At 50.6% G+C, this 26,478-nt stretch overlaps 2 protein-coding genes across 2 annotated transcripts; one reads left to right on the forward strand and one right to left on the reverse strand.

Annotated features, from left to right (window-relative positions):
- The first annotated feature begins 2,575 nt into the window (after window positions 1-2,575).
- LOC108864894 (uncharacterized) lies at window positions 2,576-3,106 on the forward strand. Its single transcript, XM_018641331.1, has one exon. It carries the CDS (start codon window positions 2,576-2,578, stop codon window positions 3,104-3,106), a length of 531 nt encoding a protein of 176 aa, XP_018496847.1.
- A 22,199-nt stretch (window positions 3,107-25,305) lies between these two features.
- LOC100906863 (esterase OVCA2-like) lies at window positions 25,306-25,941 on the reverse strand. The gene has a single exon (XM_003748233.2). The coding sequence runs from the start codon at window positions 25,939-25,941 to the stop codon at window positions 25,306-25,308; it is 636 nt and encodes a 211-aa protein (XP_003748281.1).
- Between the last annotated feature and the right edge of the window lie 537 nt (window positions 25,942-26,478).

Consider the following 26,478-nt stretch of genomic DNA (forward strand, 5'->3'; position numbering starts at 1 on the left):
CACATTTATTAGATTTTCTCGAGCACCCCGGAGCTATCTCTAGGATCCGCTGATAATTTACACGCTTTCAACGCGGATAAAAAATAAAATCGTTCTCTCTCGCAACCCGCAGTGCAGAGCTGACTCCCACCTACCTTGCGACAGTTCACTGATTTTTATTCGGTTCACCAAAAATCCCACTTCTGGTCACAGTTCCGCACCGGCACTTATGTTCAGGGGGAGGTCGTAAGAGCGGTGTAGATGGACGCAGGAAGATGTTCCGAATCATCATATGGGATAATTGCATGCCAAAAGCGCTGCTGCCGTTGACAGATTTTCGTACACCGGGTGGATATTCGCAAATTACCTCTCCGCTGTGGACTGCGCGCCGATGTTAGACGATCGAATTCGAAGTGGATTAGGAATGTTCGAGCGTCGCTATCAGAGTTCGAAACTTGGCTCAAACTCGGGGGGCCCTTGAGGAAGTTTAAGAACATTTCATTTCCCCGCGATACCGGTCGGTGTCGGCAAGGAGAAACAGGCGCCGTTCCCATTCGGCTAACATTGGGGGTAAGATAGCGATCTTTCATGAAGTGCGCGAGAGATCGAGAGTCGCTTTCTGAAGAGATCGCCTGAATTTTTAGCGTGATGGAGAAGGTCTCGATGGATCGAATCCAGGCTCCAATCAATTTTACGCGTCCCATTGTTCCGAAGCTGTCTGAGCCAGAATGTTGAGAAACGCTCAACGGAAGAGCATGCGACATTCATTACTCATGCTAGTGATCGATATTCATCGGCACGTCTGCCGTGTCGGCTTGTTATCTCAAGCACACGAAAGATGTTGGTGAGTAAGACGCTTCCTATCCGCGTCGTTTGAGTCAGTCGATCGAATACAAAATACCGAACTCACTCAGTCAACCTAGAAAATATCGCGCGGGTTGGTGAGTCAGGAGCGACTGGGTGAATCGTTCATTTTACAGTATGGTCCGGCATATCCTCCGGGTTGAACTTTTCTCGTCTAATTAACTCGGTGCTCACAGATTCCAGCTTCTACGACCCACAGTGTGGCCAAACCCTATTCTAGGCGGCAGAAATTATTTCTGTGAGTTTTTTGGATTAGGTATTCTCGTGGTACGAACTCGTAACAGTCATCGAAGGAAATATCTGGCTCTCTGGCTTCTCATGAATAACCACGTGAGCTTTCTATCTGCTCGCGACTGAGGGTAGAACATGGCTCCCATGCCTCATACTTGGGGAGCACGCCGTGTCGCATCGAGATGGGGGGCTTTCCTTCAATCTCTCCGTTCAATGGAGCTCTATTGAACCTTTATTCATCGTCCTGCGTCGAAACGGGGCAGAGAAGAGGTGAAGAAAGAGTTCTTAGCCGGAAATTTGGACGACATGATGTTTCTTGATCGGACAATACTGTATACATGGTACCGCTTGCGATACCGGGGCCTTCATTACGAACAGTGTAGTGCACGATGAAATCGAAGTTTTTGACTTCGAGCCATTCAGCTTCTTCTCCGAAGAACCGTTCCGCTTTCGAGTTATGTCCCCCGACTTTTTCCCTCACTCGGGACACATGCCTGCTGATCTAATTTCTGATCTGTGATCGGTTGCTTAGTTGCTCAATTTCAACATGAGCATGACTCAAAATGAGTCTTTCCAACCCATCGATGCACTCGTTCCAGGGCACCCAAATTCGAATATCTGAAAACAGCACGCATTCACGTTCGCCCAAACTTGCTGTTTTTTTTTGGAAATGGAAAGAGGGAGGGTGAAAGGAGATTTTCCACCCCATGAGCCGCCCGGGTCCGCCCTGGTCCGTATACTTTTTTGACGGTGAGGTTTCATGAAAATCAGGCTTTTTCCGCAAAAAAAGATGCACTCAGAAAAACTTCTAATTTGCATATTCGCTTCGAATGAACCGCTAAACGTGGAGTTTCAGACTCAATCCTACTCACGATTCGGTGTTTGCTCCATCCTGAATCGATTCCACGGAAACTCGAGCGTCAGCACGAGTCGGAAGAAAAAATAGACAGTCCGGAGCAAAAAAAACTTCCTCTTTCCAGAGTCTCTCCACAGGGATACAAGTGCTTGGTTTCGGATTGGTGTGTGTTTCCGAGGTCCCCATACGTCCCCCAAGACGCCACGATATGAATTTTTGAATTTTTCCTTTTTAATTCCCGCCGCCTAAAATCGGGTTTGGCCACACTGTGCGACCTCTGATTGGGCCTCTCGAGTGGACTTTCCATGTCAAAATATGTAAATCCTTCGTTACGCTGGATTAATATGAAAATGATAATAATGATACAGTCAAGTGCCGCTAAGTTGGAGCTCCTATAAGTTGGAAAACTCCTCTAACTTATAATTTAGAGTCGCTTTTCTCATGGTTTGCTAAGTAAAAGCATAGACCCCGTGTTGACTCTCTCCTCTAACTTATAAAACCTCCTCTAACTCATAATTTGGAACGATTTCGCCGCCCTAAGTTGTAAAGCGCGGAAAAATGTCGAGAATCGCAGCCCATGGACCAGGGCATCATTTGTAACGTGAAACAGTTGTACAAAAAAATCTGGTCGAACATTACTGGGCCATGGCACAGGACGGTCAAGTGAAGGAAATAAATTTGCTCCAGGGTATCCGGTTCCTGAGAGAGTCATGGGACGATGTCAAAACTTCCACCATATTCAAGTGCTTCAAGAAATGCCTCCCGAACGTTCGGAATGCCAGCGCTCAAAGTGAGAACAGCGATGACATAGACGAGCCGGATCGAATGATTATCCGAGACTGTTTCCCCATTTCCATGACTTTCGGGGACTTCGTCCAGGCTGATCGGCAACTTGTGACTTCCGATGATTTCGAGCCTGAACACAATGAGGTCCTCAGCGAAACCTCGGATGAAGAACCCGAGTCCCCCTTCGAGGAGCCCAGTTGTGGTTTGGTGACCGGCCAAGAGGCTCTCCGAGCCTTGGCTACATTGGTCAACCATTGCTCTCAGAGACAAAATATTGTTCCAGGGATCAGCATGGCTCTACATCAGTATCGAGATCTTGTTATTTGTGACATTCTACAGGAAAAAAGACAGGCAGATCTTCGATATTATTTTTCGAAATCGAAGCCCTAGTTGTTTGGTTGTATTTTGAAGACGAGAATCGTATTGATGGGGACTGACTTCGTTCGGAACGGTAGATAGTAGAGACTGAGTACGATACATAGTCAGGACTCTCCATAAGTTAAAAAACGTAAATCCGCATGGAGAAGATGGAATAAATTAAAGCAGATATCCGTTCATGATCACTATCGTCAATTTTATGCCTGCATTCATGGGGGCAGATAATAATCAGCGCGCATCTGTCCGAATTAATCCGGTCTAGATAGACCCTCCCCTAACTTATAAGTTAGAAAAAATATTCAAACCCTACTCCCGAATTTTACAAGTTAGCGGCACTTGACTGTAAATGATAACAATAATAATAGCTTCTTCAATGCAAAAAGGATTAAGCATGCGCAAATTCGCAGCTGATGGGGGGAATCTCTCCCAGTCCCCACAGAGCTAGATGGCACTCGCTTGAGCCGCTGCTTCAAAAGGAGGCTCTGCAAAACGACGCATATTTCATGAGAAACCGCGGTGATTGACTGCGCTCATCCGCTATATTTCATGGAGTCTCATGTTGGAGAAAAACCGTAATAGCGGCTAATAAGGTTGGTCCGCGGTTGCAAAGCCTGGTCTTGAGCTGTGATACAAATGTCCCTCGCGTTTACGCAATCCATTGTTTTCATGATTTAAGTTTATATTGCATGGGCGGGAAGGAAGAGCTGCCAGAGCCCACGATGTCCCGCGGACGCATCTATCGAACCGCACGCCTGGTGTCGCAGAAAATGTCCCGAGATATCGCCAAGAGGAGTATATCCGCCTCCCGATCGTTGTCGATGTCTACACTGAACGAGAAGTAAGCAGTCGATGTTCGCTGCTTGGATCGTACGTCACCGCATGACTGGACCTGTTCTCCCACGCGGGCAAGTGTGAGGGAGGAACAGCTCTGGAACGATCTGTGTGGAGTCAGTGCTGCTTCGGAAACTCCCACTCAGCGGAGCGTCTTTTCTGAATGTCGTATTTTCTGACTCCGCGTTACATTGTACTTCGATGGATCTGAGCTCGGAACCCCTCTCGATTAGGTACCCTTGGTGACAGGAACCCCCCAGAGCAGTGGTTCCCAACATTTTTCTTCGACGGAACCCCTAGGGGTTCCGTAGGGGTTCCGTAGGGGTTCCGCAGGTAGACTTTGGGGTTCCGCGCAATCCGCCACGTAACCCAAGGGTTCCGCGGAACCCAGGTTGGGAAACACTGCCCCAGAGCATTCGGAGCGGTGTTGGATTCATAATCATGGTTGTTCCGATGTCCGTCAAAAAAACATGAGATGACTGTGGATCCTAGAGCGGAGGCTCCCATCGAGCATCCCTGAGTGCAATGTGATTCAGCAGAGAATCTGAGACCGCGAAATAATATTCGACTGCCCCGGAGATCGAAGGACCGAAATCGGCATCGTAGCGAAACCTTCACTTTTGACATTTTCATTGACTTTTGTCCGAGCGCCCCTGTCATCACACTGCTTTGAGTCGGTGCTGAATCTGTTCTCGTCGATGGGCTGCATCCTCGACAATTTCAGTATTCAGAGTGCCTTTGATGCTCGCGTCGATCTCCTCAAGTTTCGCCGCGATCGATTGGAATCACGGTAATCGAAATCATGGTTGTTGACTCACTAGCTGATTGTGCGCCACCAAAGATCATGACTCAGATCGACTATGGTTCGCGTCCACGGTTTCACGGACTCCTTCTACAGAATCCGATATGAGATGGAGGAGCGGCGGAGCTTTTCCCCCACGCTACAAGTGTACTACCGTGGTCGGCGTCGAGGAACCGCCATAATGCACTCCAATATCTCGTATTTTTGTGGTTTTTCCCGTGCCTCTCGTCTGGAGGCTCCTTTGGACCAGATGGGATAACGAGATCTCTGATCTGAATCACCAAACGAATTTCAACCTAGACCTGTGCACGAAACTCATGAAGGATGCGGCATGGCACTTCAGGAATTCGATAAACAGTCAGCTCATTCGGCCCTCGGCCACATGTCCGTAATGATCCCATGTTTCCCGATGGGAATCAGAGAGTCTAGGGATATAATCGCTGCTCCGATTCTTTCTTCCGAACGCCTCCCTACCTTTCTTGCCTGGACGCTCAGATGCCTTGATGCTTAAGGTTCCTTCTATGCCTGGGGCGACTGCATTGAGCGGAACTACGAGCAAAAAGCGCCGTCCAAGATACCAGCCAAGGTGTTGTAAAGGGGGAATTTATGAGAAGAGCGGCACGCTGAGTGAGAGCCTCCGTGGAAGTGATGACTTCATGAAGACCGCTCTGACGCTGTTCTCACCTCCTGTTTGCTCGCAAGTAGCGTAGGTCTTCACAGTCATACGGTGACGTACGATCCGAGCAGCGAGAATCAAGTGCAAACATCGGCGACGATCAAGCGCCGCATCGTCTTCTGACGGCGTCATCCTAAGGCCTTTACTGCGCCGCCGAGACTGAAACTCGCATTCTGGCTCAATAATATGCGACAAATCTAATGTCCCGGCAGCTATGCATCACCCGTTCCGTACACGAACAAGAGCATGCTTGTTTGACGTCGGATGCGGAAGCGGGGAGTAGAAAACTCGTATATTCACCCATATCAGCTTATGTCAGAGCCTCTATCATCCAACCTCGATGAGGGAGGTCAACTCCCTCGGTGCTTATTGATTAATATGAAGGCTTATTCTCTTCTCCAGCGGTGCATGCCGCGATGATTAACCGTCCCGTCGGGGAGAATGGCAATCCAGGGAATAACTGCTGGCTGAGGGGAGTTGGGATTCTCGGTGATTATCTCGAACGATCCGTCTCTCGAGAATTCCAGTCGTTCCGATAAAGCAGTGCGCTCGATTCGGTTTGGGATGCGTTCCAATCGAGTCCCAGTAACTCCTTGAGAGTTCCAAGGATATGCGAGCATTCAGAGCATACTTACTCATACCTGCTCCGTCGATCGGTACTCGGATCTCTCATCAGACTTACCAGATCCGAGGGAGCGAGAACATGTTCATAGAATTCCCCGTTTCGAGAAGCGTAGAAGAATCAAAGCAGTCATTCTCGGAAAGAAACGGGTCCCTCGCCAACAGATCGCCCGCCAAGCTGTCGAGAGCACTGAATAGAAGACTCACGAATGCTCTCGAAGATTCTTGAGACCGACTGTCCTTGAGGCGCGAGAGTGCGTGAGGAACATTTCAAAGAGTCTGGATGAGATCCCCCTCGGATCCGAGAGTCATGAGTTTCAGCACCCTCCGACCCCGATTGCGAAATACAGTCATTGAGACTTAGCTTCGAATTCCCTGTCAAAGAGGAGCGTGCGATCATCTCGCCCTGTGAATGACAACCTGAACCCTAGGATCCCCCCTCCGGCCCATCTGAGGCGCATCCCATATCCGGACCCCATTCAAAAGTGCTGGTGCAGACCCGTCCTCGCGACGGTATTTTTCGTGACCTACAAAATAAGCAGTAGTCAGTCGCATGCTGCACCTTTGCAGCTCCGTCCCGAGGTGGTCACAACGAAGAAAAAAGACGCAGACTGCTCTAATTGTCGTGCTCGTCGGCTCGCAAGCAGCTCCTGGAGTAGCGTTGTTGGCTCGAATAAATATAAGTTATTACCTCAGTCCCGATTCCGAAGCATTGAGTGAGAGAGAAGTTCCGACAGAGAGACTAAATTTTCCCGAGTTTCGAGGTGTATTTCTCAAGACGCGCTGGCGTCATCATGTTCTCGGTAGGCGCGCGGTGCGATTCGTTGAGCTCGAGGATTCGGAGGAATAAAATTAAAAAGTTTAGTAAGACCTCGCCTGGCAAAATGGCGAATCTCCCCGTGCCTGAGATGCTCATACGGGCGCATATCGCGTGGAAGGAATATAAACAACTCAAACAAGCAGGTGCGGAGAAAGAGGCCCGTTAAGAAGATTGGTCCACATCCGGCGTTTCTTACCGTACCCCTCGGGGCTCGTACCTGGTCGAGCTCGTGCTCATCTCCGGCTTCCAGCGGAGAGTCCGCTTCATTCGAAGGCTCAAATGAGCGGAATCTAGGAATTCCGCTCCCGGACAACTGCGTCACCGCTCGACCGACTTTTCGGTGTAGATCGTCGAATTCCACATGGTGACCATCCATGATGGCCGTGTTAGGCGCAGATATTCCTGGAATCCCTGACAGACTCACAAAGAATGCCGCCAGCGTTTTCTGTGTTGATCAAAATGCATGATTTCTATCAGACATCATCTTTCATCTCACTCGCTTCTGATCAGCCCGGGCTCTACACGTCCACCGCTGCAGTTTCTGCGACGAGCCGGTCTGGATCATCCCCGGGTCTCTCCAATTAATTTCCTTTCGGCGATGTATCTGCGTCTCGGACTCATCCGATAATGGAGTAACCGATTCCGAGAGTCACTCACAAGAACTTGAAAAGGAGTCTTACCCGAAATCTCGAGAAATGCAGAGAATTTGGCCTCCGTATACTCAGATTTAATAGCAAGAGTGTTTCTACGGATATGAAGGCTCACAATGATCGCAATCTGGAGTCAACAGTCCAGGATAGGAAACGGCGATCGAGAAAGAAGCGAATAACGGGCGAATTCAAAAAGAAGAGGTCACTTAGTCGTACAACTCAATTTTCACCATCATTAGCCAGCAAGAGAGAGATAGATCTTATCGGAAGAAAGAAGGAAGTTTGATCATCACACGGAGTAGATTGGAACGTTAGGATGATGGAACTGTCGGGGATAAATGATCATATTCGCAGATTCATCAAGGGATTCATCTACAGGCGAACAGCCTGAGAGCGACGCTAATCGAATGGCTGGGTTTGTCCCCTCGGTTAATGACAGCTAACGGCAGAACCAGATCGGAGCACTACTTGCTTGAACTCGCTGCTGTCACATCACGCCCAGGAGCTTGCGATACAGAGCGACTCCATGGAGCCTCCTCAAGCAGAATGGGTTTCTGATATCTCCTAGAATATCGACCAAATGAAAATGTCAAGAGTTAATGGAGAGCTCATTCTCCCGCGGTCGAACCTGGGTCTATCACCGCGATCCCTCTGTGACTCGGTTCGATTGAGAATCCCAGTTCTTGGGTCGCTCCGGGGATGCTCTCCCCGGTCGCTAAGAGGTCTGAATAGTTCCACCATCTAGGGTGCATCATCATTATAGGCGAGGGCAAAGTTGGGACGATTCGTTCCAGACACGAGGTCGAAAACGACGGTTGCCACTCGCAGCATGAGCGGAGACTCCTTAATTGTGTCCGGCTGGAACAGTAGCCTATTCTCCCCGCTCTGGAAACCCACACCTAAGCGACTCCTCTGCGGTCCGTAATGAAGTCATAGAGAAGATGTCTCCTGACTCATACTTAGAAGAAAAACTCAGGATTGATGATATGATAAACAAAGATTGACGTTTTTTACGTCATATGGATAGTGTATGCGTACGAATGTACACCTGGATAGGACGGAGGTTTGTAGTTTGTCTATGGCGGTCATAAGTCATAAGTACAAAAAAGTCTGTGATACGAGATTATGCCCAGTGCCACATAGCTGGATCAAGCGAAAATCAGGCATATCGCGCCATCGTGGAGACAAGTCGTATTCCTTCCGTTATGCATTTGGAATTTCTTTGGAATTGGAATCTCCGGCGAGATCAAGTGAGCTCCCGGCCAAACTGCCGGAACGATGCAGCCATTTGTTTCCAATAAGAGACGCCTCCGAGGCCGCTGAACGCCGGTACACGTACTGTTCCTCAGAACCAATTCGAAGTCGTTGCTATTCCACTGGAGTCTATCCGGGACGAGACTGCGCATTAGTATTTCGCATGGTTTCGGATTCTCTACACGTCCGAAGCTCATCAACTCATCAACTTTGTTCAATCTTCTAATCCTTGATGAGAGAAATCAGGAGATATCTAATTCTGCTACTTTAGGGAGTTGTCGGGTGTTTGAAGGCGGTGTCGTATTTCGGAATCCGGAATCAATGAGTTAATTCAGGAAGATCATCTGACTATTTGGATTCCGAAATCAATGAGTCAAGTCAGGGAAATCGCTTCGGGGAAGAAGCTCTAATTGTTCTGCCTTCGTCGACGACGTGAACGTCTATTCCTGCGGGAACCGTTGAGGAATATCCGCTGAGAGGTTGAGCGATAGGGATTCGTCCTCCCGATGAAGGCCCGAATAATTTCCTCGTGGTGTCACGCAGTACGACATCATCGCGCGGAACTGTTTGGTTTTCGGACGATACCGTCGCGTCGGGACTAGGCTTTGCAGCGGTTCCAGAACCGCGGTTCTGGAACCGCGGGAACCGCACCAGAAATGCGGTTCTGGAACCGCAAGAACCGCAAGATTTTTGCGGTTCCAGCGGTTCCGGAACCGCAGGGTAGATGCCGCTAAATTCCAGCGGGAGGCGATAGAACGGTTCCAGAATTATCAGTCCACCGAGAAATTCGATGTTTCAATGCCCGTTTTCATTGGAGAAGGGCTCTCTCGGGAGCAAGTGCCCTCTTCCAATGGTCTCGCATCCGTAAATAAAGCGTCGAGCCGCGCGACTTCCAGAGAGACAGGTATCCCGGATGGGGGTACTCTTTCCTCCGGAATGGAGATCCGATCGACGTATAAACATGCACGTACGTGACTCAGGCTGACACAGAGGATCGTGGTATGATTAGACTGATTTGAGGTCGTCACAGAACTGTAAACTTTTCGAGAATCTATCATTTCAAGAATGAACCGATCGTCATACACCAATGAGCCCAAAAGCTGGGTTTGGAACTGGTTCGGGAAAAGTTCCGACCAAGCACAGTGCGTCGTTTGAACGAAGGTGAGCTCCTTAGAGTACTCCTTAGATACACGTCAATGTTCCGGTGAGCCTTGCAGAAATAAACGAGTATACCTGATGGAGGTTCTCATCTGCGACTCATTCTTCCTCGTATCGGGATTGATCTTTGTTTGGTACTCGGAATTGATACTCGATACTCAAGCTTAGGCTGAACTGCTCAATCGATGACACTCCGATTCCACAGACAGAATACACTGGCTATCTATGAGTAGAACCGCAACTTCGTGCGGGCCATGACAACGATTTAAAAAACCAGAAACAAAATTAGAACGGGATTTGGAACACTGCTTGAAAACTGGCGAGACTTCAATCTGGTTCGACATTGACATTCATTGGCTCATCTCTTGTGAAAAGAAGATGAAGTCTCCTTATTCCCAGTGGACTTCGTTCACCCCACTAAGTTTTCAATTGCGGCGTTCAATCGATCATATACGCGGAAATTAGTCGTCTGAGAGCTAATTTTTCACGGAACCGCAACTTGCGGTTTTTTGCGGTTTTTAACCGCGGTTCCCAGGTTGCGGTTCTCAGCGGTTCTGGAACCGCGGTTCTGAGAATCTGCGGTTTTTTGCAAAGCCTAGTCGGGACCAGTGTTTCGGCGAGCCGCGTCACGAGTCCTGAGACCACGAACTGTGAATACGCTGAATGTTACGCTCCAAGCCCGGCGGGCTCCATACGCGATCCAGGCGGTAATTCCGATCCGCCGAGGCCGTATGGTGTCTCTGGGTTCCGTCGTGAGCCAGAGCCGGAAGGCCGTATGGGGTTCGAGTGCGGCCAACTCTTTCAGTAGACTTCGGACCTACGTCCTTACGACATGAAGGTTCGTTAGACAGAGCCAATGACCGGAAACCGCTAATTCTCCAAGGGCATTGAGTGCCTCCGCGGTCAGTTCGTGGCCGAGTGGGATCGCTCGATACTTCCCGCTGTCGACAGCAGTTTCCGCTGCCTCGGCGATTCCGATGTTCGGATCGATGCCCGACGGCACCGAAAGGAGGATCGGGACTCGTGCCGATGACAACTCGACGAATACCCGGTTCAAGAATCGGATTCCGGTCGACAGATCTTTTGCATTTTACGCCGATCGACGTCGCGGCGAAATCGCTTTTTTCGAGGCAAAGTCTCGATCAGGAGCGCCTCCTTGGAAGGTTTCAATTTTGGCTTGAGGACGGGACTCGTTCTCCCGATTGGTCCCATCAGCTCTCGTTATGGACTTCCAACGCGGGTCACATGTACTCGGTGACAGCTTTGAACGCAGCTGATTCGAGCTATTGATCCGCAGCTTGAAGGAACTTCGGCTTTCGTTCCGCCCAGTTCGATGGAGCTCCTCTGTTGAGCTTCCGGGAAGTTTTCCGTTTGTATTCTCTTCAAACGATACAGCGCAAAACAGACTCGGTGCTCTTTGGAGAGAGCTCCGCCGAAATTCCGGAAAGTTGCTTTTAGCAACTCAGCGCTCCATTCCGCGATGACGTCTCCGATTCTTGACGACCTCGTCGACGTTCTGAGAACGTTTCTGGACACGTCGACGGAAGTGCTCAGATGGAAAAGGTACATGGGTGACAGGTTGACGTAGTCTCCTGGTGAGCAAAAACGTGTCGCTTTCGGAATCCGCCAGCTCTGAATATTGATGTGTTCCAGTTCGATATTACCCAATTATGGTTCAAGTTGAAGAAGAAGACGGCAGATGATCTAAATTGGCATCGATGCAGTTGCCTTCAGAGAGCGGCGCGGGGCCCCAGGCCTTCCGCTGCCTTTATTTTTAGATGAGCGGCCGTCCGAAACCTCCATCGGATTCCAAATCTCGAATACCAGCGAACAGAGTCAATGAGTCTCGATTATCGGAGTCCGTGGCTGGACTGTCTCCGAGAATCCTCGATCGTTCGTGACACCACAAACGACGGCGACATCACTAACTTTCCGTTTCCGTTCATTTGATCATTGGGCGAGTCCATTCGTTGAGATTTTTTGCAGAGAATACATAATGTTTTCGGGAGTTCATCAAAAGAGACTTCCTCGTAGGTATAAGCAATTTGCAGCCATTCGATCATCTGACGAGTCAATTCCCGACGATACAGTGTTGGAGTAGTTTCTGGTGAACGTGTACCGGTCGGGTCTGGGACGGGCAGTAGAGGTTCGCCAGTTGGGTCGACGTGTGTGACTTTTTTTACCAAGCTGTGTCTCACTAACTGACGCTTTCCCGAGCCGCTGCTGGGGGAGCCGGCGATTATAATCGGTTTAGTCTGTGCGAGCCACTGAATCAGTATCTCGCTCGCTCTCTGGATCGGGATCGTTTCGATAACGGGTAGCCGACCGATCGGTCCCGTCAGCGACGTGATGTCCACCGCTCTATCCTCCGCTTTCTGATAAACATCGAGACGGTCGCGTCTTTTGTTGAAGTACGTGAACTCGGCCCGATTTGGATCGGCGATCATTTCTCCCATAGAATTCAGAGTCTGCTGGGCGAAGGGTTGCCGCGCGGACGGCCGGAGATTAGCGCCGAACCCGTGCACAAGGGCAGCTGCTAGTTCCGCCTTCGATGGTCTCAACGCTCAAGGGTATGATTCCCATTCGGGATATGGTGGCAGGAGAGGCATGCGACAGATCGTGAGTTTCGAACAAGAAGTTGACATTCGATCCAATTTGGATCCGGTCACCGGATGGCGCGGCGTCGGCGTCGTGAGCGGACGGTCGTCTGCCAGAAGTGAGCCCGAGGCTCCGATGCACGCCGAGATTCACGTTACCTTCGCAAATCATCCAAGGTTTCGCCGCGATCTCGAAAAAGCGGAAAGACAAGCCGGAGCATGCTCAAAGATAAGAGCACGAGACTTCCTCGGAATTGACCCGATAGCGGCGAGGTGACTTTCTTGGCAAAGATCGGAGTATATCGAAAAGCGTTGGAAATGAAAATCGTTCCCGAGATGATGGCGTCCTGATTCAATAGAATCAGTGGAGGGGCAACAGGCTCATGCATTCAGATGACATATGGGCTAGTTCCGATTCGAAAGGAAATCGATACTAGGGCCAGGACAAGAAAAATTACAGCTCGAAAATCGGGAATGATGCTCGTGAGCATCGAGTCCTCGAGCTGCATCGACAGCGACCTCACCGATAAGACGCTTTGTTAGATCTAGGTCACCCACCTGTCTCGCCGATACAGTCGATAGACCGTCATGCCATTGTCTGATGTCGACGTCGATGCTTCCGAGGCTCAGGAGCAGGGTTCTACAGATTGCTCCTGGGTTTAATACGTGCTGTTTGATGTATTTCGCTTGCTTCCGGAGAGCTGTCTTCGGCGGTTTTCGAAGAGTTGATTGGCCTGAACCTAAGGGTCCAAGATCACGACACCAATCCTATGCCGTAATTGCTCGACAACTTTGACCATATTTTTTATGTGTTTCTCATCGACTCCTAGCTCCTTGTCCTGGCAACCTTCCCGACGGGCTGCCGTGCTCCTTGAAGTTCTTCACTCAGGGCGAAGGGAGAGATTTCCCAACGAGGCGTTGAAGCGCCTCGTGTCACTTAAGGAGAGTTTTGAGAGAGTGATCAGCCTTGGAGCCCGAACCATGAAGCGGGACTCCCTGAGTTCCCGAGCATCTTATTTAAAAAAGATAGATCCTCTGAGGGTGGATCCGATTAGGTAGAATCGTACATGTCCTGATCTTCGAAGATTTAAGAAGTTCGGAGGAGTTTGTAGCTCCACTCACAAGACCCCGTCTCGGTAGGCTAGCGAGATCGTACCTTCTACCGAATTGCCGTAAATGCGCACCGCGTGCCTGGATTACACTCTTGAGACTCCGCAATCCTCGGTCGTCATAATGCTGTTGCTCGCGGGGAAACGGCCAGAGTGGACGCGGTTGCGGGCTTCATACTGAGCGTAGTGGAGAGTTCGGATTCCGTATTTTTCCCTCCAACTTTTCGGCGTAGAAGTACGCCGTACGGCTCGGTTCGGAAAAAAATCGTCACGGAGAGGGGAAAAACTGTTGTTGCGTCGAAATGCCATTCCTCTACTGGGAAACTATCGTAGTGGAGCTCACCTCACTGCAAAAGTTGGGGAGCAAGAGAAAAGCTTTTCCATTTGGAAACGCTTGCGATTTCTTCCTAGGCTTCGACTTCAAAAACGCGCCGAAATTCGAAAAAAACCTATTAGGTCACGAAGTTGCCGGTGGCGTCAGTGGGACGGGAATCACAGCACGGGGAAAGCACATTACCGTGAATCCTCCAAGAGTGACCCGGGGTTCAATTTTCTCGAATAACTCCGGCGAGGGGCCCCTATTGGAGGGGGACTTCTAAAATTCCAAGAGAAATCTTGCTCCGGAAAAGTGATGACGGATTTCTGGGGGAAAGCATGTTCCCGGTCTGGGTGGACATCCTTGGGCGCCGCAGTCCAGATTCTATCACGTAAGCTTTCCCTCAGCCGACTCCGGCAGTGCGGGATCTCCTAGTAGGGAGGGGTTCCTATTGGAGGGGGGCTTTTATTTTCTCAAAAGCTGTGGCAGGGGGGCCTCTATTAGAGAGGAGCTTCCATTGGGAGGGGGCTGCTATCGGAGGATTTGCGGTAATCGAGCATCGTCGGATCGTCTCACCATCGCCAATCAGATCGGTCGCATACGCGAGCAGGGAAGACCCCCCCCCGACAAGTGGCCGCGAAGCGAATGTAATAGAGACCAGGACCGCGTGGCGGGTCGGTCTCTGAGTCATAAAGTGAAAAGGAGTCCAACATCGACTACGCTCTACGTCAAAGGTCATCGCGAAGAACGACCGAGCATGGAAGGAAGAATCTGGCGACCAAGAGGCCACATATCCACTCTACTGTTGCAGCGGTCGGCGTACCTCCGTCGTTCGAGAAACTGGAAAGAGCGGTCCACTACAGCGGGCTCGCGGTCAACGAACGCCTCGGAGAGCGAACTTCCAGGATAAGGAACCTTCCGAATCGACACAATTGACCCGCATCACAAACCTGTTTGACCCGGTTTAGGAACTTTCTCAGATTTTTGAAAAGAATCAAAGCGAATCTCCCAGGCCTCGGGACTTCGGAATTCTGTGTTTTTTTCTGCTAGCGCGTCGACCTAGAAATTCTTCGAAGAACTACAGCAGTTGCTCGCTCATAGTGATTTTGTCCCTTCAAACGAATCGACGTAGTTCTACGCAATCATCGGTTTGGCTCGTAGCCAAACCTGCTCTAAATTTTTCCACGGGGGTTCGGACGCTCCCTCTAGGAATATTATTGACACTCCATTTTCCCTTCAAATTGATTCGCATTTTGAAAACTTCGCGGTGGACCGAACCCTTTGCGGGGTCGATGGAATCGGGGATCCATATCGCAAATCATTTGCTCGAGATTATAACGACTGGATCGTTTGCCTTCCTGGCGGATAGGAGACTCTTTGTTTTGAGAATTTCGCATCAATCGTCTGAGGCAGTCTCTGAAGCTTCGGGTGTAGCGCAATCATGCTTCTGGCAGAAGTGTACCATGAATGGATCTGCCGTTCTTGTTAAAAAGGGGCCAAGAGCCACGATAAGGGCATCCCCGGCCCTATTGCGGAAGCCGACTTGGGTCCCGACGTTCAGGACGTTTGGCGGGCGAGTGAAGTCGGAATATCTATCCATGACCGCGATGACGGACGTGAAGTGGCCATCATCATCACGACTTGAGGGATATACATTTGGATATAGGAGCGGAGAATAACCGTTGTAGGAAAAGCCGGCTCGAGTGCAAGGCTATATGTTCAAGGAAAGTGTTCCTCGACCTTTTCCGTCTCCTGGATACTTGGTCAAGTTCCTCGCGTACCCCCCATACCCGGAATCCAGTTCGCAGGTGAATAATTTGACATGAATAAGGAGGAGCTACGCGTGAACTGTCTGCTTTCCGTCCTTTGATTAGTTCATCGAGGACATGATTTCGAAATAGTTCGTGGAACGATAGCTTTACATACTCGGTCGATTATGTAATACGATGGTAAGCTGTGAGAGACTTCCCTCACCGAAAATCCGTCCCCGGTCGAGGCAAGTTTTCAAACTCAGCTACAGTTCCTCCGAGATCTCTATTCATTCATAATTGGCGGGGAAACTAACTTTTCCGGTGCTAATTTTTGATCACAGGCACTAGAGGATTCTATATTAGGGTAACTCAAAACAGAGCCCCGCCGTCCCTGACAGCTCTCTGCTGCTGATAACGTCGCGACGTCACGGAAACCCTGGCCGGAAAAATCTCTTCGACCTGCCATCGAGAGCACTTCCATCGTGGAAGACCTTCATCTCGGGGACTCCCCGACGCTCGGGATTTTCTTTCGCCTCAGAGACATCGAATGCGAGGCTGCCCCTGTTAGCATACATAATCAGACTCACCGCTCGGTCTGATAACATTGTTGACGGTCTCTTGTCCTTCGAAACATTTTGAATCTTTCGGATATGCACCGGAAGTGCGCTCAAGACTTCTTCCCCGAGTCGATTGAATCCATTGAATCCCCAAGTTTCACGCTTGACCAATCCGATGAATATTCGATTCGACTATTCCCCCACTGCGAGAAAACATTTGAGAGCACGCCCCTGCAGCAGCACTCGGACTACGATGTGAATTCAGACTACATGAGATAAAAGCAGAGTTTCTCGACACAATGGAAAACTAGGACCTGTCGCGCAAGTACGGAGCCGAGCACTCTGACGGACTCTGTCTTTCCCGTGCGAACTGCTCCGTGGGGGTTTCCTCCCATTCTCATATTCATTCCCTGAGTCAGAGTCGGAAAACATCATTTGTCTGTCAGAGGCGTGTAGACGAGCTCCGCTGCAATGCCCTGGTTTCCGTGCGTGCACTCGGGGGATGCGGCGACTATGTTTACTCGAATGGTGTTATCTTCCTGCATGTAGGCTAGAAGCTTTTCCTGCCAACAACGATCGCTCAGCTGGACTTCCTGACGCCCGATGAGGTACTCGACAACATCTATCTATGTTTTGAATAAAGCTAGGCACGAGAGCTTCGAGTTTCAACGATAGGAGGGAGTCGGTCAGGCTTCTCAAACGAGAGGTATGAGATGAAAGCTTGTTTGTGAGTTTCGGCCTGCGTCTGTTCGGGAGTTTGCCCTCCATCGGTTTTTGCGTGCTACCAGCATTTCAGAAGGACAGAGGATCGGAAAGAACCCTCATACCCACGGTTCGGATTGATGAAAACACTCGGGTTTTGAGCGCTTGAGCCTCTCTCATAGTCGTGATGCAAGTCCATCGTCCGCCAAAAACAGCCGGCAACCTTGTTCCGCGGGTTCTCCTGGAGCATCCTCCTCTTCATGTTGCAAGACCTTGACATCGATCGCAAGTTTGCTCGCGTCTTCGGTACCGTTACGTTCGACTCGACGGAGAACTCAATTTCGGAGCGTTTAAATTTCGCAGAACTCGTTTTTTCCTTCAACGACATTAAAAATTCATTGTCCAAGTACGTATTGTGAGCGAATGACGAGTTCTTCGTCAGTGAGAGTTGTGCATCAACGCCGAATGCAATGTCTCCATTGTCGCTCGAAGCAGAATTACCCTCAGAAAGTTACTTCCGGTGAACTTGTCTACTTTGGGGTCGCGCCGATTGCCCCGATATACCCCCAATCGGATCGACATCGCAGAGAATGTAGGAACGGGGGACCTCTCCGCTTTTGGCGATGACGGATTTCAAGCTTTTTGATAACGATTCGCTGATAGGAAATTCCTGTCAGCGGGGCCAAGAATCCTGTCCGCTCCGAGAGAAGTAGCATCCGCTGGGTGTCGTTGGAGACTCCCCGTCTAATTCTTGGAAACAGTCTATCCACTTTATTCTACACTTGATTTCAGCTCCCTATTGCTATTCGAAACCGGAGAGAGCGCGAGCTGTAAGCAAGGGCAATCTGGAGCTCTCCTCGAGAGCCATTCGGAGGAAAGGTACGTTAAGCTTCAGGACTCAAATACGACATGAGACGGATGGATGATCTTTGCTTCAACTCGCCGCTCGGCCTGGCTCCGAGCTACAGATTTGGATCCGAATAGGTCCATCTCCGGTGGAGCTTCTCATCAGCCGAGTTTTGATTCGACAGAGCTGCGCTTTTCGTTCCTCGTGGAACTTTTCGTCGCTACTGGTCGGTCCGCTAAGAGCGTAATAACCTCGGATAATTATGTCCCGTGTAGTGCTTTCGGAGAGTTCAAAGCAGCCTTTCCACTCCGCGCTGATTAGGTTCTCTCTTGCGATTCGGTTAGTCCGTCACTTGTCAGAGCTTGTCTAGACTCCTAGCGAGTCAGTGACATCTGGGGTGCGTACCTGCCGCATGACGTACAGGGCAGAATCGAGGTTCGATAACCTGTGCTCCCGGACCAGGACTCGATAGGCCGAATGCGGCTGAAAAAATGGCTTGGAGGAGACACTGATTGTCTCCGACATTCGGATCGGAGTGACCTCTCTGATCGAAACCAAAGCTTTTCTTTCCGAGTCATCATGGAAACAGCTGTTCGACCAGAATCCGAGAACGTGGGAAGCTTCGAGGTTGTGACTCCTCTGCAGGAGCGTACCCAGAATTTTTCCTCGGGGGGGCTGATTTCTGATCTGTGTGGGGCTAGCAATCCAAAATGGCGACCCGCTCCTATACTTCACCATAAAGTAACAAAATTCTCCATACCTTCCAGCAGAGTCCTTCTCCCCGGAGGAGTTATCATTACGTATTCGCGCATTGTTTTCCGCCGCCAGAAAATCCGGGGATCACCGTTCGTGACGTGCTGCGCGCCACTATGATACGGTGCGAAGTCCTCTACGTCACGATATATGAGCACAATCAATGATTCCGTGGGCGAATCGTTCCGGGCGTAAAGCGCCAAGATGGCGGCGGCTTCTTGAATATCCTTTCATCATCGACTCCAATCACCTGTTCGCGACAGCTTCTCGAATCGATGCGGACGACTCCGAGAGAAATCGATCGTATAGTAAAGAAGAGACCAAACGAAAGGTTTCCTAAAGAGACCTTCTTTGAGCCGTTTTCTGCCTACCCGATGATGACCCTTCCTCTGCCAGCTAGCTCCCCACTGACGCTGTCAAACCCTTCAAATATAAACCAGACTGCATCGTCGCCTACGAAATCCACCAGGAAGGCGCAGAAGTCCTCGTCACGAGGAGAATCAACGCCTAAGCGTTTCGACTCGTCTCTGTCAAGGGGCAGTCAATTCACAAACTATGTGGGGCGAGCCCTTGAAGGGCGCCCACTTTCCCGCTGAGAAAGTATCCCTGCCTTCACTAGGGATCATCGTTCCTGGTTCCAGTCAGAGACTGCGTTCTCTAGGCTCAGGCAACGAGGGAACAGTCAGCGAGAGTTGGGAGCGGATGAATGAGGCTCCCATAAGCAGCCCTAAACCCCTCATTTTGAGGGCCTCAGCACTACGTCTGAGAGAGCTAAATTGTCTCCCTCAAAGTCTCTTCGGCTCAGCGTTTCGGAGCTCCTATGTGCTCGCGAGGTTCATGACTCTTTACAGTGTTGGTCCTCGCAGCATACTTATTACCTCCGCCATGAAAATTCCTGATCATAACCGGTTCAATAATATCTACTTTAGGAATCATGAAAGCACGCGGCTCTACTCACACTATCGATGACCAAGCGATCACTCACGTCGCACCCACTTTTGTCTTCAAGAGAGTATCGAGCTCGAGGTGTAACGCTTTCGAGACCGGACTCGCCTGCTTGGTGTCGTCTCTCCTTTCTGGTCGACCATTTTTCCAACGTTGGCAGGGTCGAGAGACGCCGCTGTCAGAGTTGTCCGCTCAGGTAAGCAGATTAGCGTTGGACAGCTCGGCTTCTTCTTTGACGTTCGACTCGTAGTCTTCTGTCTACGACGATCCGGGGTAGGCCATCGACCGAACAGCTGGCTCGACTGTTTGACTCTCTCTCGAATTCACCGTTCGAGAATCCGATTCTTCAATCTGCTCTGCTCCAAGACATCTTGCAAGCGTATGGAAGGGGGCGTTCCTCGCCGTTCGAAAGACCGTCATCTCGCTCCCTGACATGATTCAGAAATAATTTCATCCGGGGATTCTCCAAAAAAAAGGGGAAACTTCCCTATTTTTGCTTCCATCAGCTCCCGTCACTTTGTAAACGATTTCTAATCGACGCAACGGAACGCTGCTGGTCGACTCTCGGCTGAAGCTTCGTATTCCCATCGCGCCTTCGGTAATGAAGTTTCGCGGTACCTGGACCGAGAGGCGTTGCCACGATTTCTCGTGGATGATTCGTGACAATGGGCCAATGAGCTATCATAGTTCTGGAGCGTCTCACCTCGGCCTGCCTGAGAAACGGCGATTGCGATAATTGCGCGAGGGATGTTTCATAACTTCGAGTTGACGGACTGGTCGATCGTGTAATTCTTCTCCTCATCCTCCGTATGATTTCTTCATTTGCGGCTCACGTGCCCACTCATCCGAATCTAAAAAAGCACGTTCTCCCTGGGAGAATGAATTTATTGGCAACAGACAGAGTAGGGATTCCCATGGGCTAGGCCAAGAACGTAGAGGTTGGGGAATCGCTCATATAGAGCGGATGACCAACCTTCCCGCCCTTAGCTCTCTGACTATTCGCAGCCGCACCGCTCCCTTCTTGAGTCTCGTCGCGAGAGCTTCTTCTGCGGCACCGCCTGCAGGGGTCGATACCATCGATATTCAATCCACCGGTTCGTTCCGTAGTAGGATTTCCCGTAAGACCAGGAAGAAAGGCGCGTAATCATCTCTAATGATGCTCGACATCAATTTTTTATCGATTCATTGAAATTTTACGGCGCGGCGGTTTCGGAGTTCTCAGTGAGCGTCGATCTTCATCGAGGGCGCAGGAACCTCAGGATTCTCTTTCAATGAGTACCTGACTTGCGATGAGAATCGGATGGTAGGCAGACTCTGGCTATGACTGAGAGTGAGCTGTCAGTCTCCGGCCCGGCAGAAATCGGGGGAAAGCGGCCGCAAAAACAGCGAGGGGGTTTCAACAACTCGAGAAAAATGGGAAGCGAATCACTGGAGGCTTGCCTGCAGGACTCTTGAAGTAAAGCTCACGACATAAGCAGGAACGGACGGAGCGCCTTCCCATTGATACTCTCCCGTCGGCCGGCATATCCCCGAGTGCTTCTTGCAGGCGTCCTGCCCTCGCAGACAGATGTCGATAGCAACCCCCAGCTCGACTCGCAGCTGATCGTAACGCATGGTCCACAGCGATTCTCGCGAGGATTCCTAGATCCGGATGGTGATTGTAATCCCTGCTCGGGAAAAGCGGTAAATATCCCGCCGGCACTTTGGGACTCGCTTCTGTTCCCGCCCCGTGGAGTTCCTGATGAGCCTCCGTATTATCTCAATTAGAGAGCATATTTCTTATGTGGGCGAGAAAGTTTCGCACGGCATGAGTCCCTTCGGATGTTCGTGATTCGTGATGAGATCCACCACAGAGATTGGGATCAGAATGCGAATCGACTTCCCAGACTGCGACGCCGACGGATCTTCACCGAGAAGTTGCGCAAGATTTCATTCGCGGACTCCCTCCCAACCGCCGGATCGGAGTTTGATTAGCAGCGTTCAATCTGATTTACTCGGCGGCAGAGTCCCGTCGGTTCCGACAGTTGGGGGAAAGTGCTTATTCCGGAGGAATCCTTATTTGAGATGATGATCTCTTCCCTCTCGGTCCGGTCTTCGAACGATCGGAGAGTTAATGATTCGATGATTGTCCCCGCGATTCCTGAACTGAATGTTGAATCCCAGATGTCCGGCATGGGATGACGTCATCCGCTCTAGTCGTCATTCCAGTCGGAGTTGTGAATATCGACATGAAGCTCGTCCCGCTGTCACGAGGAATAGGACTCTAGGTAGTTCCTCCCACACATGCTCAGCCGATCGATCCCAAGGAGAGAGGCATTCCACGCTCTCCGTGGGCTTGTCCGACGGTTCTCCCAATCACAAGCTCCCCAGTACAACCCCGCAGGTCTGATTACCTTGCCTCAAGGTACTGAAAATGATACGCAATCGTGTACAGGAGCCGCACAAAGCTCAAGACGATTATGTCTAAATTCAGGAGCTCATGATGGCGGGCATCCAGTCAGGAACGCGATTTGCTGTGAGCGGGAGCACTCTCACCGGCATTCGGCTATGAGCACAGCTGTTTTCGAGCGCATTTTGACACGAGCGCAGCTGGTTTTGAGCGTATTTTGTCATAATCGCATCCCGTCATACGCGTACGTAGACGAGGGCCACTCGTGTACCCGCTGCGATAGGACCTCCATATCGCCATGTTCCCATCGCAAATATCGCGACAACGCACGATTTCTATCTGAGCCTTCTCTGGGCGGTAATAAGAAGTTTCGGGTGTGAGATTGGACCCTGCCCCAGCCTTATGCAATTCATTCGAACTCATTCGTTGCAGGCTCAGGATATTTCCATCGGCTTTGTGAGGATCATCATCAGGCCGAGCTTTGCATCTTGATCTTACGCCTAGTTACGACTCAATAGAGCAGCGGTGATGTCTGAATCTACACACTGGAGTTTCACCACCCGCAACCAAAGAATTCCTCCAGTAGAATCAGTTCTCGGCGACGGGCATAGCGGTCGAAATGTCGGAAATTCGATGAGTTCGATCCATAAAGTTTTGGGAACTTGATGCGCCTGAATCCTCTGCCCTCTGTCCGAGAAGCCGGGATAATTGAATTCGTATCTCCTAGGGAGTGAGTAGCGAGTTATTCCACTTTCGAAAGAAATTTATTCTACCCCAAGTACCCGAGCTATCAAGCAGATTATGAGGTGAAGGGAGCCACCTAGTTTCCATTCGGTGTTTTGGCCGAAACGCGATGCCAAACTACATCCTGTACTAGCGGAAATTCTAGACTGCCGCGGTGGAACTGTGAGGGAAACGCGACACCTAGATTCGGCAACCAACCCACGTACTCTCTCACGAGTGGTTGTGGCCCCGCTGTCGGCTCGCCTGCATTCGATTCCGAAACCCGTCTGTCGAACCTTAGTGGACTTCTTTTATCGCATCAATTGCGATTCGTGACGGAGCACAGTAATCAGAGACACCATATTGCAGTGGGCAAAATCGAGTGTTTTTCTGAATAATATCGAATATATGTTTCTTAGTACATATATATGAGGATCTGCGATGAAAAATTCCCAATATTCTCCTTCTCTGGCATCTCAATCAGTCTCTGGGAGAAGAGCCCCACCCGGTCTCGAGGGGAAGACGCAGTCTCGCCCGGGGACAGAGCGGCTTGACGTGCGTTCGTTCCCGGAGATCGTCGAGAAAATTCGTCAGAGAGCTCGCTTTAGAGACACCGAATTTGCATAGTTCCGCTCGATCGGCTCCAAGTAAGTAAAATTAGAAATTAATGAACTTCTCTTCGAAACTGGTATGATAGCTTTTCGGATATTCATATCCACGTCCTATCGGCGTATTTGGGGACCGTGCTGCGGTAGGCGAGCTGTCTCGGAGGCAGAGTTCTTGGAGTTTGCGGACCCGGCGAATATTTCCACCAGCGTGAATTCCTGGAACGAAACGCTACCAGCGAGCTCCTTCCAGGAAGAAAATCCACCGAGAAGTTCGAGTTTGGTCGCTGAACGTTTTCGGCCGCGGAGGCTCGAAATACGAGGTCGCTTCAATATCACATGATGAGTGAGAGGATGTGAGATATTCTAGTGAAACGCTCAGAAGTTCGGGGAGGGATTACCTGGACGAGGTCAAGTACGTTCGGATTCCGCTTGCATGAGCATATACGTAACTTCTGCCTTTGTTGGTGAAGCTTGCGAGTCCTCCACTCGGGCTCGAGACGTATAAGCTCCCTGGAGCGAGTTCTTCGAAGGAATGCAAGAATTTGAAAATGAACCGGGGGTGAACCGTCGGCGAAAGAATAAGTACTTTTCACCTTGCTGAGAATCCCACGAAGTCGGGCCGGGGGCGAGTTCGCGAATGATGTCTTGATACGACAATGCTGCATATCGGTTCCGGTGGTGTTCACGTATACCCGTCTGGATGAACCAGCACCTCCCTGGATATGGTCGCTCCTCTTCGATATCTGGATTCGTATACTTGCCTTCGGATGGAATCGTGGATAGTCGGTATCGGACATGTACCATGGACAAGAAGTAACATCGCGCGTGGAGTTTGTACTCTGCCTGCTCCCTCCACTTCAGCGAGTGAGTTCACGAAAGGAGGCTTGAGCAAGATGTCGAGAAGTTTTTAAGATTCCGTTCCTAAACGATCCGGCATATCGTCCGGATGGCTCGCGAGCGCCGCTCCGTTGATGATGAGGTATCGTCATTCATCCAACGCGGGGGTCATGATTGCCTTTGACCTTTTATTTCTCCTCTCGAGGAACAGAAAGTAATTATTCGTTTCCTGCGTTCACTCTGAGCATGAACAATCTCTTGTCATGGTTGAGTTAGCTCCGAAGAACCCCCACTAGGAAACGCTGTCTGGCTTCCTCTGAGAAAAGTAAGTACTCCTCTGCTTAGCTCCACTCCGGCATGCTAGTTCGCGATCGGGCGAAACGTTCACCCGAGCTTCCCACAGGACAAGAAATTCTCGGTTCTCGCTTGCACCCGGCTGTTACGAGCCCCGTCGATTCAACCATATTCAGCGGTCGATTTTCGCCGGCTGCTGTCGCGGTATCCGGAATTGCTACAGTGAAGTTTCGTCGTCGACGAATATCCCCGAAAGGGGAATAGCCATTCGCGACATTAGGAAGACGCTCATGAGAGCGCTCGGGTCTTGACCGCGGAGTCCCTGTCCCACGATCGCTGCCCCGCGTTCGAACAGAAATCCAATCTTGATTCACAGAGTGGACGAGACGGGGAATGATACTCGTGAGAGACTACGATGCCCCGATAGAGATGTGTGGAATGGTGAGATGAGTGGATGAGTGTAGTCCTACTTCATCAAAGAAAACATGCCTAAACGCTTTCGCCTGAAGTGGTGCACTCCGAGTCACGTTTCCCCTTGGCCCAGTCCGAGGCTTGAGGACATGAAATCAGAGTGACCTCGAGAGAGAGAAATGCCCCCGAGGCATCTTCCCTCGGTAGGCTAGATCCCTCGATAAAACTTCCGAATTCGCCAGAGATGAAGTCCGGCTCCTTCAAATATCTGAAATTCTGGTGCAGAGCCACGCCATGTTCAATCCTGTGCTTGTCCGGCGCACTTCCGCGCGGCTCAAGGGATATCGAAATCCCCGCTCCTAGCAAAGGGCTCGAGTTTTTCACGATCCGTCTCTCCTGAAAACAATGTAGAGAGGGTTCGATGGGAATAATGAAGAACATATTTATTTGGTATCAGTGGTCTTTCGGAGAGGCGTTTCGGTATTTCGGGGTTCTCGTTAGGTTGTTTGAGGCTTTCGCGTCGACGGCTCAGGCCTCGATTCCTAGGCCCGAGGTGGGCGCTACGCTGTCTCCGAAAACTTCTTCATGAACTCAATGACGTCTCTCTTCGAATTACCGCTGCTCGGGATGAAATGACCTCCCTCATGCTCGCTTATTTGTACATCAGAGAAAAGCTCATTGAAAGCGCTCGCCTGCTCGAGGGGTATCACTTTGTCTGTCTTGCCGATAACGTGTAGGGCAGGCAGGTCTATTTTCCCACCGAATGCATGTTTCGAATTCCGTGACTCGAACCCGGAGAAGAGGATGGCAAACCTGAAGCGAATCTGGTCGAAATCACCCCAAATTTTATTGCCGAGCTGCAACACCAGCGCCACGAAACTCGCGCCCTGAGAAAATCCTAGAATTCCATCGAACGGTCCCTCTTTCTCCACGGTGTTTGACACTAGCTCGAGTGCACTCTCGAGCCCGATACTGACGTCAGACTGTTCTTGAGCATCGAAACTGCGATCACTCCTCGAGAACCACCATCCCCGTTCTCTTTCATTGTCATTCACGAGCAGAGGGGCCGTCACGAACACATATTCTGCTAATGATTTCGTAGATTTTCGGAGAGAGCCTAATTTCGAACGAAAGCTCTCGGCGTCCTGACGGTAGCCGTGCAGACAGAGAATTTTCAGTTTCCTCACTTCAGCCATCGATCTGAGACGTGGGCCAGCTCCGACCGGGTCGAGTCGCCACTCTGGTTCCGTGGCTGAAGCAATCGCACGAAAGATTTTCTTTTCGTGGAGCCGAGATCCTCACCGAGAAGTCTCGGTCCACACCGGCTCCGAGCTTTAAAGCGGTGCCGGATGACCGAGCCTTAAGCGACGGAACTCTCCTCCGATAGTCCAACGGGTGCTCGCGCGCGAGGGGAGCTTGGAGCTCAACCGGAGTGGATCAAAGGCCCTGATGAGAACGAGACCAATCCCTCCCCGACCCACCGAATGATCTGAACACTCTCCCAGAATTTCGGGAGAATAGAATTTGACGCGGGAATCCCCGACACAATTTTTCCGATTTCCTTCCGCTTGATGACTTAGTTGACCGAACGGACTTCGCGCGCAGAGTGGAACAAGAGCAGTGGAGGGTCTCGCTCTACCTCCTCCGAGGGGGGGACGGAAAGCTCTAGATCGGGAGCGCTCAGCTGAGAGATGAGGAGTATTCTATCCTACCATCCGGGGCTCCGATGCGGG

This window comes from Galendromus occidentalis, unplaced genomic scaffold (genome assembly GCF_000255335.2).
Source record: "Galendromus occidentalis unplaced genomic scaffold, Mocc_1.1 scf7180000077529, whole genome shotgun sequence".
Taxonomy (NCBI): Eukaryota; Metazoa; Arthropoda; class Arachnida; order Mesostigmata; family Phytoseiidae; genus Galendromus; species Galendromus occidentalis.

Excerpts from the sequence above, each read along its gene's own strand:
- LOC108864894 (XM_018641331.1), top strand. The coding sequence starts at position 2,576 with ATGGCACAGGACGGTCAAGTGAAGGAAATAAATTTGCTCCAGGGTATC.
- LOC100906863 (XM_003748233.2), bottom strand. The coding sequence starts at position 25,941 with ATGGCTGAAGTGAGGAAACTGAAAATTCTCTGTCTGCACGGCTACCGT.